Source organism: Strigops habroptila, chromosome 3 (assembly GCF_004027225.2).
Source record: "Strigops habroptila isolate Jane chromosome 3, bStrHab1.2.pri, whole genome shotgun sequence".
In the NCBI taxonomy this organism is placed as follows: domain Eukaryota; kingdom Metazoa; phylum Chordata; class Aves; order Psittaciformes; family Psittacidae; genus Strigops; species Strigops habroptila.
The window spans coordinates 70,771,349-70,784,284 of NC_044279.2; the positions used below are offsets into that span (position 1 = coordinate 70,771,349).

General features: G+C 41.8%; 1 protein-coding gene across 2 annotated transcripts in view; it reads left to right on the forward strand.

Annotated features, from left to right (window-relative positions):
- The first annotated feature begins 825 nt into the window (after positions 1-825).
- Positions 826-12,936, forward strand: part of TBXAS1 (thromboxane A synthase 1) — a 233,624-nt gene continuing 221,513 nt past the window's right edge. Inside the window, exons 1-2 of one of the 2 annotated variants that reach the window (XM_030478710.1) lie at positions 826-900; positions 4,244-4,433. In XM_030478710.1, the coding sequence (XP_030334570.1) occupies positions 4,336-4,433 (98 nt within the window). In that variant the 5' untranslated portion in view covers positions 826-900; positions 4,244-4,335. Of the gene's footprint in view, positions 901-4,189; positions 4,434-12,936 lie in introns of those variants that run through there. The other variant, XM_030478708.1, reaches the window with a different exon arrangement.

The following is a 12,936-nucleotide window of genomic DNA, read 5'->3' on the forward strand; positions in this document are numbered from 1 at the left end:
GGGAAGGTTTTTGTCTTCAAGATAAATTAATATCATAGACACTTACAGTTTTGTTCATGGGCTTTGTTAAAGCTTATAGATAAAATAGTCTCTGATTAAACTAATTTTTTTTAAAGCTGTATTTCATTTGCAGTATTTTGTGGCTAAGCTGTCTGTATAGCAGAATTTCGTTGACCTGAGGACTGTGCTACAAATTTCTATAGAGATGAACTGCTATGAAATGAAAAGATCTTTCTAGACTTGCTTCAACTATCATAAAGTTAGTATGGGGCAACCATAATTAGATTATTATAGACCTAAAACATACAAGGTAGAATAGCATAAGAGGAGTTGAATTTGGTCATTAGCAAATTCAAGAATGTGTGGTTACTGTAGTAGGTGTAGTCATTAGCCTCTGAAATATATGGGACTACATTTTCCATTTGATACGCTTTGAAGACAGGTCAAAATCCTTAACATGATTTAGGCCTACTGAGAAGGTCTATAATCCTGCTTTTTGATAATCTCTGTATTTCAAGTCAGAATAATACTTGTGTATGTCAAGCATTGCTGAGGCTCATTGCTCTATTTGTATTCGTTTTGAAGTTGAAATGCATTGTTTTGGAAGAGCATTTACAGAAAATATGCTTGGAGTCATAGCAGTCAGAACTTTAAATCACGAAGGCTTCCTGGGAAATCTGGGTTCTCTGGGTTCCATTTTTTTTTCTTTCTTTCTCTTTCAGTTGAGGAACAATTCAACTTCTCAGGCATTGAATGCTATAATGTACTCCCCTTTCTAATGTTTACTGCTGCGAATGCCCATGTAGGCTGAAGCTCTGGCTGTTTGGGATTGAACTACTTCTGACTTGTAGGTCTGCCATTTGCTGGAGAGCTCCAAGGCAGTGCCGGGAAATAAAGGATGTAAGTTTTGTATTGAACATTTATTGTTGTTATTGTTGTTGAAGTTTGTGTTGAATAAGGTGGTCATCTGTGGATTTTACTTGCTACAGAAGAGAAGAGCTTGGATGGCACCATGTAAAGGAGCTGTAAACCTTGGTAGAGGCAGTCTGAAGTGAAGCCTTGTGGAGGCAAATGCAGAGAGTGCTGCTGACTCTCAGCATTCTAACAGGAAAAGGCTCTCTGCTGCTTGTCTCTGGCTTCCTCCAGCATGCCATTCGTGAGGACTTCATATCTGTCTTCATAGTTCTTTGATACCATTATAGAATCATGTAATCGTTTAGGTTGGAAAAGGCCTTTAAGATCATCAAGTCCAACTGTTAACCTATTATCAAAGAACTGACCAGTGTGGCTCCACAAAAAGAGCTGGAAGGTTGGTGAAAAATATCCGCGCTAATAACTAGTTGATTAGGATGGTGTCTCTCATGTAAAGGAACTGATAAATAGCCTGTTTTCATTGCTGTCTGCATCCCTGAGCCCTTTTCCTCTGCAATGCATCATGTGGATTTTTGTGACTCTTAATGTAGCTGAGATCCTTAACGCCGGGGTGATAGCTGTGAGCGTGTGGGTCTGTGGTGAGGAATGCTCCAGGTGAGTTTTAGAGTCAATGCTATGTGCTACCCTTCTTAATGGCTGGAGGTAGTGAGTTAAAACCCTTCAACAAGAAACAGGTACCAAGGCTTAAAAATAAAGAGAAGGAAAAACACCCCCCCACAACATCACCAACAGAAAAGGATGGTGGTTGTTGTCGGGAGCTTGATTGTGTGTTCTCTTCCAAACCAGATGCTGATATGAGAGCTTATTTTCCTTCATAAGGTGTGTATTTAAGAATTATTCATTCCACCTGCCTCCCATTGTGACTGGGAAAAGGCTCCAGTGCTTGTTAAAAAAAAAAGTGACATCTGTACTTGACTCTGTGTTTGCTGATAGGAGTTTTGCTGTTGACTTTAATAGGAGGGACATAGTCCTCTATGTGCTTTAAAATATGTCCTTTAATTAAAAAGCCAAGTAAATCAAAGCATAGTGAAATTGGAATATTATTTTTTACCTTCTGCGCTTGTGGTGATTGGTTTAGTTTTTCTGAAGATACTTTAATGCATATGGATATCTGGTTTTTATAGTTTTTCTTAAAGTCCCACAGGATCTATTGCTGGTTGGGATTGGCTTGTGCCTGCTCATTAATTCCTTGCATCACTGCTCTAGAATCTTGTTGCAGTTGTTCTTGGAGAACTTGGCAGCAGCAGCAAACCGGCAGAGCTGTTATTGACCCAGAATAGCAATAGCATTGTTAATACAATAAGCAAGGTTTTCTGTGAACTACTGTGCTATTCTGTGGAGCTGATGAGCTGGTTAACACCTTTTACTTATTCTGCAAAGATCTGAGGCTGGAAGGGAATTAATGCAGTTGTGAAGCACAGAGAACCAAAATAGCAGTGATTCAGTTAGAGTGGAGCCAAATCTTCTTAAAATTAAACTCCATTGTGTTAGAGACTTTACTTTTTTGATACCTATATTATTAACTTCTCTGATAAGAACAGGAAATGTAATACAGTGATATTGGAGAAGCCTTTCACATTAAATCTAAGCTAGTATCTTGGGGTTATATGAGAAGAAACCACTCTTCATCTGGTGTGTTATGGGAATCAGATGTTGCAGAGTTTCTGTTTCTCAAGTTTACCACATAATTCACAGACCTAGGGTTTTTTTTGATAGCTTTGATTTTCTTAACTTTCAAACAGGTTGTTTGTAATGGGTGGGAAGGCTGTAGTACATATATGGGTATTTCCAGTTTCATGAGTAACAAACGATAACCAGACAATTTGGGAAATTTTGTCATGGGCAAGAGCGTTTACTTGCAAGCTGCTGCTAATGAAATCCTGAAGATCTTTTTGGTAATGGCATTTGGTAACTTTGTGTGTAACAGGGTGGTGGTCTTCTCTCATATAAGTGCTTCAAGGTTTGCTTTCTGGTTGACCTTTCTAATTGGACTGGATCAGGCACTTTAAACAGGATTGAGGTTGGCAGGCAGAAAAATACAGAATCATAGAATCATAGAATAGTTAGGGTTGGAAAGGACCTTAACATCACCTAGTTCCAACCCCCCTGCCACGGGCAGGGACACCTCGCACTAAACGATGTCACCCAAGACTCCATCCAGCCTGGCTTGAACACTGCCAGGGATGGAGCATTCACAACTTCCTTGGGCAACTCATTGCAGTGCCTCGCCACCCTCACAGTAAAGAACTTCCTTATATCTAACCTGAACTTCCCCTGTTTAAGTTTAAACCCATATGGAAGAAAGCTGAGGAATTCATATACTACGGACAAACCATTTCCTGAACTGCAGTCAAAGCTTGACTGTTCATGTGCAGGTTGTTAAAGGGAGATAGACAGCTTGACTTTGCCAGAATGCAGACATAGAATCACAGAATCATGGAATAGTTAGGGTTGGAAAGGACCTTAAGATCATCTAGTTCCAACCCCCCTGCCATGGGCAGGGACACCATAGTAGATGTGGCCATACTGATGTTAACCCTGACACTAGAAATATAGTGCAGAGGTGGCTAAAGTATCTCGAGAGGCTGGTTGATGGTACGTCCAAGAGGGGCACTGCATTGAGCCAGGAAAATTTGCTGTAGCACTTGTGAATCTGAGATGATACAGCCAAATAATGCTGCCTGTGTGGACTAACCAATGTGACAGATGCTGTCTTATGGACCCTAGTACCTATTAGTACTACAGTACCTATTGGTACTACAGTTGGGCTTTTCTGCTAATTCATTTTTCCTTCTATATATGTGTTCTGGTAGTCACATTAGAAGAGTTTTCCCCCACTTCCACCTTTTAGTTATGACTATTTAAAGTTTACTTTTTTCCATTCTTTTGAGGTATAACCAGTTTGGAGATTAAATACAAACAAAGTTTTACATTGCGGAAATGCTCTGGTTTTGTTACTTCAGAGAATGCCACTGTTTGCATGCCAGGGCACGCTTGAATGGTCCTTGTATTCTTCTTCCATGATCTGTACCATGGTCAGGCTCTTTCCCCTCTTTTTTTCCCCACGCTTTCCCCAGTTTCCCATATTTGATGTCTAAAAACCTATTCAACAGCCCTGATGGCTCACGCAGTGGGTATGTAAATATTTACTGGCATGACAGTCAACAACAGTGGGAGGGGGGAGATTGCTACATCCTACCATTCAGGGAACCTTCAAGTTCTCTCTTACAGTGTGCAGTCGATGAGAACAGGAAAGGTCTGCAGTTTCTGCTTGACTTGATGTATTTTCTTGGTTCCTGTTTTGTTGCAGATGTCATTCATATAGCTGTGGAAGGCTTTATCAGCTCTTGCAGAGACTTTCCCCTGCCGTACCACTCAAGGCTGGAGCTGTAGTGGAGGAAAATGGAGCCTGTAGATGTCCTGGCATTTGCCTCTATAGAAATGAACAGTACAACGGTCACTCTGGCTTTGCTGGTGGTCTTCCTGGTCCTGCTGTATTGGTAAGTGATAATGGTGGTATGGGCTGTGTATCACACACAAAGCCTGCTGAAGCTCCCCCAACATTTATTGAGTCTTTTATTCGTAAGGAGGAAATGGAAGGTAATTGGCTAGAAGGGGCATGGAGGGGGAGTTGGTTTGGGTGCAGAGGTTGAAATAAATAGAAAACTCATGATGCTTTTTAGAGAATTCTCTCCTTGCAATATTTTCTCATGCTTTACCAATAAAATGCTGTGGAAATTTGTCTTCAAAATTAAGAACTTATCAGTGTTGGTTTCTTATTAATTTCTGTAGGTGGCAGGAACATTGGTGCTGGTCAGAAAGAAACCAAGTGCTTGTTGGACCTTTTCTTTGTACCGTGCTGGAAACTTGTTCCTCTCTTGTTCTTTCTACACTGAGTAGTGGGTACAGATCAGAATGATAGCAGCCCTCATGGTTAGCAGAGTAGGCATTGCAGGGAGCTGTGCTGAAATGAAAAAAACTCAGCACCCTGTCCAGTCGGTTTATTCTAGAAATTATATTAGCCAAACTGGAGTGCTTTTCGGACTGTTTTCACTTGAATACCTCTTCAAATCCTACCTTCCAGTCACTCAGTGTGGGTTTTTTTCTCATTTGTATGTGTGTTCAAGAAAAAGTTTCAGGGATGGTGGTAGAAAAAGAACCTTTGACAAAACCCCTGAACTCATCTAGAAGAGAATAGTCTACAGGCACCATGAGTTTAGCACAGTTGTTGTAGCGGTGTAAATGGTGGATCACTTCTGACCATATTTCTTCATTCTTTGACCCTGTTGACCTTTGTTCAACTTCCTTCTGTGTCAAGGAAGGGTCTAAAGAGACTAAAAAAGAATCAAGTCGATATTTGTGCATTGCCATATCAAGTAGGTGGATGAGCCTGCTTTCTTAATAAGATCTGCCCAAATCATCACAAACATCCAAGTCCTACTTCCTTTGAATTTTACTGGGAAAAAGAACAGCAGCACTAGATTTTTCAGTAAAGCCATGCTGTTTAGCTGTCGACCTGTGCACAGCTGGGAGCTTAAAGGGACGAGCGGGAGGGCAAAGGCACATCCACGGTTCAGAAATGCAGCAAATTGGCTGGTGAGATCTGGCCATCTGTGAGTCAGCTGGAAGAGTCTGGTGCTTCCACATAGTACGTGCCAAGATGTGCTGAGGTCTCTGAAGAAGACATACAGTGTGTAAATGTAGGGTACATGATTCTCCAGAGCCTCATTTTCTGGCTCAATTTAAAGAAGGCTGTTCCTCCCCTTGAAGTGAAGACCTGGCAGTTTAATGTGGAATTCGGTCTTGCCGTAAACAAACCTAGCTCTAATTGCAGACTGAAGTCAAAGTTAAACCAGGCTACTGATTAGGACAGTCGGCTGCTGAATTGAGTGCCTACCACATGTTTCAAAAAGTCCAATTTAGGAGTGAGGTGGGAAGTTCCCTTACAGTAGAGATACCCCATTCAGTGTTTCCACTTTCCTGGCTGAAGGTGAGTTTTGTGAAAGCATCAAGTAAAGGAAGATAGAGTTTTAGATGGGAAAGTATTTCATACTTTTACCTGCCAATGGTTATTACTAACCAATCTTGTTGATCTACAGATACAGGTTGATTTTAAGTAGCTTATTAAATACAGGTACCTATAGGTCATTCTTCCAGTACGAAGCTGGTGTTTCTTGAACTTGCAATGAAATATCCTGGGCAACATCTATGGCTATTGTTAGGCTTGCCTGGTGGCTAAGCTATTCAGATCCACCTATTTCAGTAAAATGCAGTGAAAGGTAAGGTTAATTGCTTCAAGCATATCTGCAAGTGTGGTGGTTGTTGTTCAAACCTGTCAACCTATTTGAGAGTTTATTACTTGTCTGATTAAACAAATGAGTGAAACCCAATGCATGCTCACAGCTTCCTTCAAGGCTGAAACCTTGGGTTCAAGGAATTGTTTAAAAAGTATGTAAAGAGTTGCTAATAGAAATGCATGTCCCTAATTCTAGAGAATGTTTTTATTACAACTGTGTTGCATACCCAATTGTCTGGCTCTTCTAGGAGTCAGAAAACACAAGGGTTATGTATGGCAGGAGTAATAATAAAATAATAACTCTTCAACTTCCTTTGACTTTTTCATTCTAAGCCTTAATCTCATTTTTTAATAACTTCTGAATTCTTCTTTTTCTAGCTTTTTTTCTGCCAGCGTGGTATCTTTTCAGAAGGCGGGAGGGAGGAATGAGTATTTGCTGTTGTAAATTTTGTTATTGTAGTAGCTTATGATTGATTGGGGTCATATTGTGTCAGCTGTTTTGTGAGTACAAAGAATAGGCAGTGTGTCCGCCTTGATGGCTGTAGAAGGCAGTTACAGGTAGAGAAGAGAGTCAATAGATCTAATGCAACGTAAGAACAGCAACATGGTGATGGCAACTGTCGTATTATTGGGCTATTTCCTTAGCATGTTTTTTGTGGATGGGGGTACTTGGTGGTTTAAATGACAGCCTTGAGCTGCTGCCCATCAGCTCTGCCTCAGTCGCTGTTAGCATGTGTATTGCAAGGCCAGCTATGATTTATCACAGTTCAGCTGGCAGGTGGTATCTTGCTAAGTTGTGATAAGACCAATCACTTTACATTTTTGGGTGAGGTGAGGTCATATGAAACAGCAGGAGAAGCAAGGGTTGATTGGGAAAGGGAGGAGAGGTTGTAGCTGCATAAAAATAAATTTCTAGAGAAGATACAGGTCTTAGGAGGAAACTTGGATGACTTGGTAATTTTCTTTAGACTGTTATTTATGGTACAACAAAGATCATCAATAACTCTTTGTAACAAGTCCTCTAATAGCGCATCTCTGATTTCTCATGTGTTGTCATCAGTGTAATATGAAGGTAGTGTATTGTGTCATTTTTAAATCAGTGGAAAATTCAGCAACTAGAATCTCTCGGTGTTTTCCACATGACCTTGAGTCAGCTCTAAGGAGAAGATTTTTAAGGTAGTTGTTTTAACGTTGGGAGTAGAAAGAACAGTGAAGCTTTTTGATACATAGTCTCCTTAGATTTGAAATGGGAAGAATCAAACCTGCGGTTGCTTTTTGATTAATCTATTAATTTAAGAGGTTGCGCAAGCCTGCTTGCTGTCCCCCATTCCTGAAGACCTTAGTCGTCTGCTACCCTTCCCATCCTTACTACTTCCTCTCAGTAGGTCAAAGTCTCTTCTTGCAGACTTCATATCATGGATTCTTCTATGGCTGTTGCTACCTCATTACTACTGTGATAGATAATGATATTACTGCTTTAGCAATCAGAAAAAGGCATAATATGGCTAAATGTATAAAGTTCAGTAATAACAGTAGCACAATACTGAGTGCTCTTCGAAGGATCTCTTGTCCATGTCTCTCCCATCCCCCGTGATTTCTACTAGCCAAACTGATTTAAGAGCACTTTCTTTCTTTGCAAGGACTGCTGTTTCTATTCACTTAATCTCTGTGAATCTCGTTTTTTGTTTTTCAGGCATGAAATAAAAACAAACACTTAAGGGAGGAATGAGGTTAACATTTACAAATCCCAGTGATATTCTCTATTGAAAAATACAGTATTATATCTATGCAACATACTGTTCATTTTCATTTCAAACGTACACTGATTTGGGTATCCCATGCTTGGTTGTAGCTGCAAACATTGCTTTGTGTTTTTCTTTTTGCTGTCTGGGAAGATGTTTGATAAAATGAAAGCAGGAGTTTATCTTGCTTTAAAGTTTAATGTACCATAAGCTTAAGCATTATGAAGAAGCTGTCACAGCATTCAGATACCTGTGTTCAAACTGGATTATCAACCCCTTGTCTAAACAAACCTGGGGTTTTTTAGAACCATGGAGGCTGGATGGGAGGTGTTTGTTTATGTTTGTAAGATACACATCTACTTGCACACTTTCAAACATAGCAAAACATACACTAGCAGTGTTCTTGTCTGTTTCTGAAAAGCTAAATCATTCAGAAAGGTGCCATTACTACATTGATCACTTGTGTTACAGAAATGTATAGAGAGATTGAGAGATTTGGGATCTCCTGTATCTAGATACTGTCCACCCATTGCATACGAAGTCATTCCTGACCCAAAGCATTTGCAGTCTCTAATCGAAAAGAATGAAAGCTAAACTTAGCTAAACTTAATTTTTTTTTTTTTCCCTCTGGCCTTAAGCATAAACATTTACATACACTTAGGTGAAGGAGATGCTTAGACATGGGGGACAGCATGTATTAAGAGTTCACCAGTTGGTGCCATACTTGTACTAGACCACATTAGAAGTTAATCTCAGGACAGGTAGTATTTTGATACAGGTGACTTCAATACTATTGCTTGAATGGTATTACTTTACATCTGTGGATTTGGAAAGGGCTCAGAAAGAGAAAGTTTAGAGATAATCTGACTCCAAATAAAATTTCATTTTGCAGAACCTTGCTATTTGGGCTTGAGTTAAGCAAAACTGAGATCAAATAGATCTCAGGTATTTTTATTTTATCTGTTTCTCAACTAGATGCCACCTAAAACTACATCTTGCACCATTTTTTGCACCTTAAAAAAAGATCAGTATTTACAAAAGATGTTTGATTGTTGTGGTTCAATGTCCAGTTGGAAAACAGTAACGAGTGGTGTCCCTCAGGGATCAGTGCTGGGACCTGTCTTGTTCAGCATCTTTGTCGGCGACATGGACAGTGGGATTGATGTGCCCTCAGCAAGTTTGCCGACGACACCAAGCTGTGTGGTTCGGTTGATACGCTGGAGGGAAGGGATGCCATCCAGAGGGACCTTGACACACTTGTGAGGTGGGCCAATGCCAACTTTATGAAATTCAACCAAGCCAAGTGCAAGGTCCTACGCCTGGGTCGGGGCAATCCCAGGCACAGCTACAGGTTGGGCAGAGAAGAGATTCAGAGCAGCCCTGCAGAGAAGGACTTGGGGGTGTTGGTTGATGAGAAGCTTAACATGAGCCAGCTTCAGTGCACGCTCACAGCCCACAAAGCCAACTGTATCCTGGGCTGCATCAAAAGAAGCGTGACCAGCAGGTCAAAGGAGGTGATCCTGCCCCTCTACTCTGCTCTTGTGAGACCTCACTTGGAGTACTGTGTACAGTTCTGGTGCCCTCAACATAAGAAGGACATGGAGGTGTTGGAGCAAGTGCAGAGGAGAGCCATGAGGATGATAAGGGGGCTGGAGCACCTCCCGTATGGAGGCAGGCTGAGAGAGTTGGGGCTGTTCAGCCTGGAGAAGAGAAGGCTGCGTGGAGACCTCATAGCAGCCTTCCGGTATCTGAAGGGGGCCTATAAGGATGCTGGGGAGGGACTCTTTCTTAGGGACTGTAGTGATAGGACAAGGGGTAATGGGTTCAAACTTAAACAGGGGAAGTTCAGGCTAGATATAAGGAAGAAGTTCTTTAGAGTGAGGGTGGTAAGGCACTGGAATGGGTTGCCCAGGGAAGTTGTGAATGCTCCATCCCTGGCGGTGTTCAAGGCCAGATTGGACAGAGCCTTGGGCCACATGGTTTAGTGCGAGGTGTCCCTGCCCATGGCAGGGGGCTTGGAACTAGATGATGTTAAGGTCCTTTCCAACCCTAACTATTCTATGACTCTATGATTGTTAGAGCTCTAGTCATATGTTTTTAGTTGTAGGCATAGGTTGAGCAAGTTATTCTCCCTAACAGGTCCAGATAATGCTTATGGACAGATCTAGTGTCAGGCAATACAAAACTTGGATCCTTTCTGGAAAGAGCACTAACTGTGGGTGGGTAGGCCCAAACTTTTCTGGCTGCCACTGCTGTCATCAAAGTCACAAGGCTGCAAGGACTACTATGTCGGGAAACGGGCCTGGGTACGGAGCATCAATGTACACTCATAAAGAGGTATAGCTCTGCTCTCATGTCAGGATCATTGATCTGAGAGGTCCAGAGAGGCATCCTAATTGTTGGGTGTTAAAGCATACTTGTTTTGTGGTCTAGTGGAAGGTGTTCCTGCCCCTGGCAGGGGTTTGGAACTAGATGATCTTAAGGTCCTTTCCAACCCAAACCATTCTGTAATTCTATGATTCCCCTGCTGCCAGAAAGCACAATTCCACAGCTGGCAAGTGCTGGCTGGTGCTGTCTTGTACATCCTTCCCACGGTGGTGGCTGACCTCAGAGCTGGGTTTCAAGGTTATGGTCCCTAATGAGTCTTCCCCTATTACAACCTTGTAGCTTCTCAATTTGCAGTGAACCCCGCATCAGGTTTACAGGGTCAGAAGACAGTGAAGTTTTGTTTTTTCATGTTCTGTTAACCCCAGCTGTTGTTTCTTTTTTTCCTAAAATGGCCATTATGTCAGTGGAAGTCATTCTGTTTCCCTCCCCTTCATTCAAATGGCCCATTATGAAAGCTAGAAGGATCTGACTCAACAGGAAACATCAGCAAACTGCTGTTGATGAAAGAAAAAACTAACAGATTCTGAATTATCTTTGTCATGCAGTTTTACATCAGGCAAATCTGGAATTCCCACTAATGTGTCAAATGTCATTTGATCCCACAGCTGTGCAGTATATGGCCTCGTCTTTGAGCTAAATCAAGCACCTCTAGGTAACCCTGAGAAGGAGCAGAGTAAGCTACTGAATTATAATTTGGAAAAGTGCCATGCCACAAATGACTAAATACTTTCTTTCTCTGAAAACAAGGTAGATCTGATCATCTAGAGTGAAGTTCACTTAGTGCCCTGATTATGCTACTTTTAGGTAAACAAAGTTCTCTTATTTTGGGGGGAGAGGTAGAACAGTTTTCCATCATTACTTTTGCAGCTTCAGAGTTAAATTATCTGGGATGTCCTCCGAGGCTGTTATAACACCTTGCTTACACTGATAAATAGCTCTGCCTCTAATGCTGTGCAGCTTTAGTTTTCCTTGCTTGCACTTCACTGCAAAACTCAGAGGCCTCTTATGTTCAAGTTGTTTCTTGTTTGTTTGTTTGTTTGTTTTAATTTAGAGATTACATGGCCAACGGTGTTTATTTGAAGGCTCTCAAGTGCTTGCTGGGTTTTTTGCTTTTGTAAAGGTGCATTTTACCCCAACATCTCTGTGTAAAGTAGTCAATCTCCAGCCCATTGAATCTTCACAGTCTTCATTTTCCCCGAAGTCTTTTCATGCCTCTCATAAAATCCTTCCAGCGCAATTTGGTTTAAGTGCATGGAGATTATAGTGTTAACAGTGTGTTAAGGTAGACCTACAGAGATAGGGTAGCTTCCTTTCATGTAGCAAGTGTATTTACTTATCTTGTGGCATCATCTCCATATATAGTGTCCAACGGAGCATGCAGCAAAGCTGGCTAATGTGCACAAATGCCACCAGGTAAACAGGAGTTGGACACAACCCTCGAGCAATCCCATTTCTGCTTTCCCATCCTGCAGAGCTTGGACTGGGTCTGGTCTGGACTGGGGTGCACAGGCAGGAGAGACTGGCAAGATGGAGGAATTGCCTTGCTTTCCCCATCAGGTAGCTTCTGCCTGGTAGTCTTCTCTGAAGCTTCACTTAGCTCTTCTGGACTAGCACTTTGGTTTTAACTTCTGATCTGCTGTTTGCCTTGGGGCCGGCTGCTTTGTTTAACTTGGGGATATTCAGGTGCCTTGCAAACTGATTTTGGGTGCTCTGAATTAACTTCTAGGAGCTCCTGCCTCCATCTACTGACTATATTAGGAACCTGAGGAACTTAATACACTGCTGTTGGTACATTAAATGGAACTGAAATTAGTTGATGAAAGGAAGCAATGTAAATAAACTCCTTAAAGAGAAGGCTCTGCCTGTGTGATCGGTAGGCACTCCATCCTACTGCACCGGGGCTGCCTCTTGCTATGTCTGTGCATTTAATTGCCAGGCACAAGGGGCCTCTCAGGACTGCTGCGATTTCTCCAAACAGTGCCATGAACTCTGCTCAACCCTGAACTCCAGGGGAGCATACTGGCAGTTCCTGTGACTGCCCTGCACTGGGGTGGCTAGTTTTGCATCCTCATGTGCTCCAAGGGGCGTGGACTTGTCACTCCACATCTTTCAGTCAGCAGACTGAGGGTCCTGCCAGCCTGGCTGTGCTCCTTCTTAAATGGCAAGTTAAATCAGTGGGCAGTTTTGACAGATTAGACTTCCTCAGAGTGCTGAAACCAAAATCTGTGTTCTCCCTTCTCTTGTCTCCTTCAACACTGATCCCATCATTAAAAGAAAGTTGCCTATATTCTTCCTCACTCCTTTTTGTCTTTGCATCAGGCTTCGTCAATAACAAAGTTCAGTATGTTTTGTCCTCATTGCCGGCTCAGCGGTAATTAGTGCCTTTGGTTGCCATGCCTTGCTCTTCCATAGGGAAGTTTTATACAGTATTTAATGGAGCTGTCTTAAAACTATTTAAAATAAAATATTGGCATATTCTTGAGAGATTGTCTTTTATCAGTTCCCCTTGACATGCCCAAAACCTTTAGATGGACTCTTTTTATCTATCTGTTCTCTCCCTAAGTTTGTTTTTGGCTT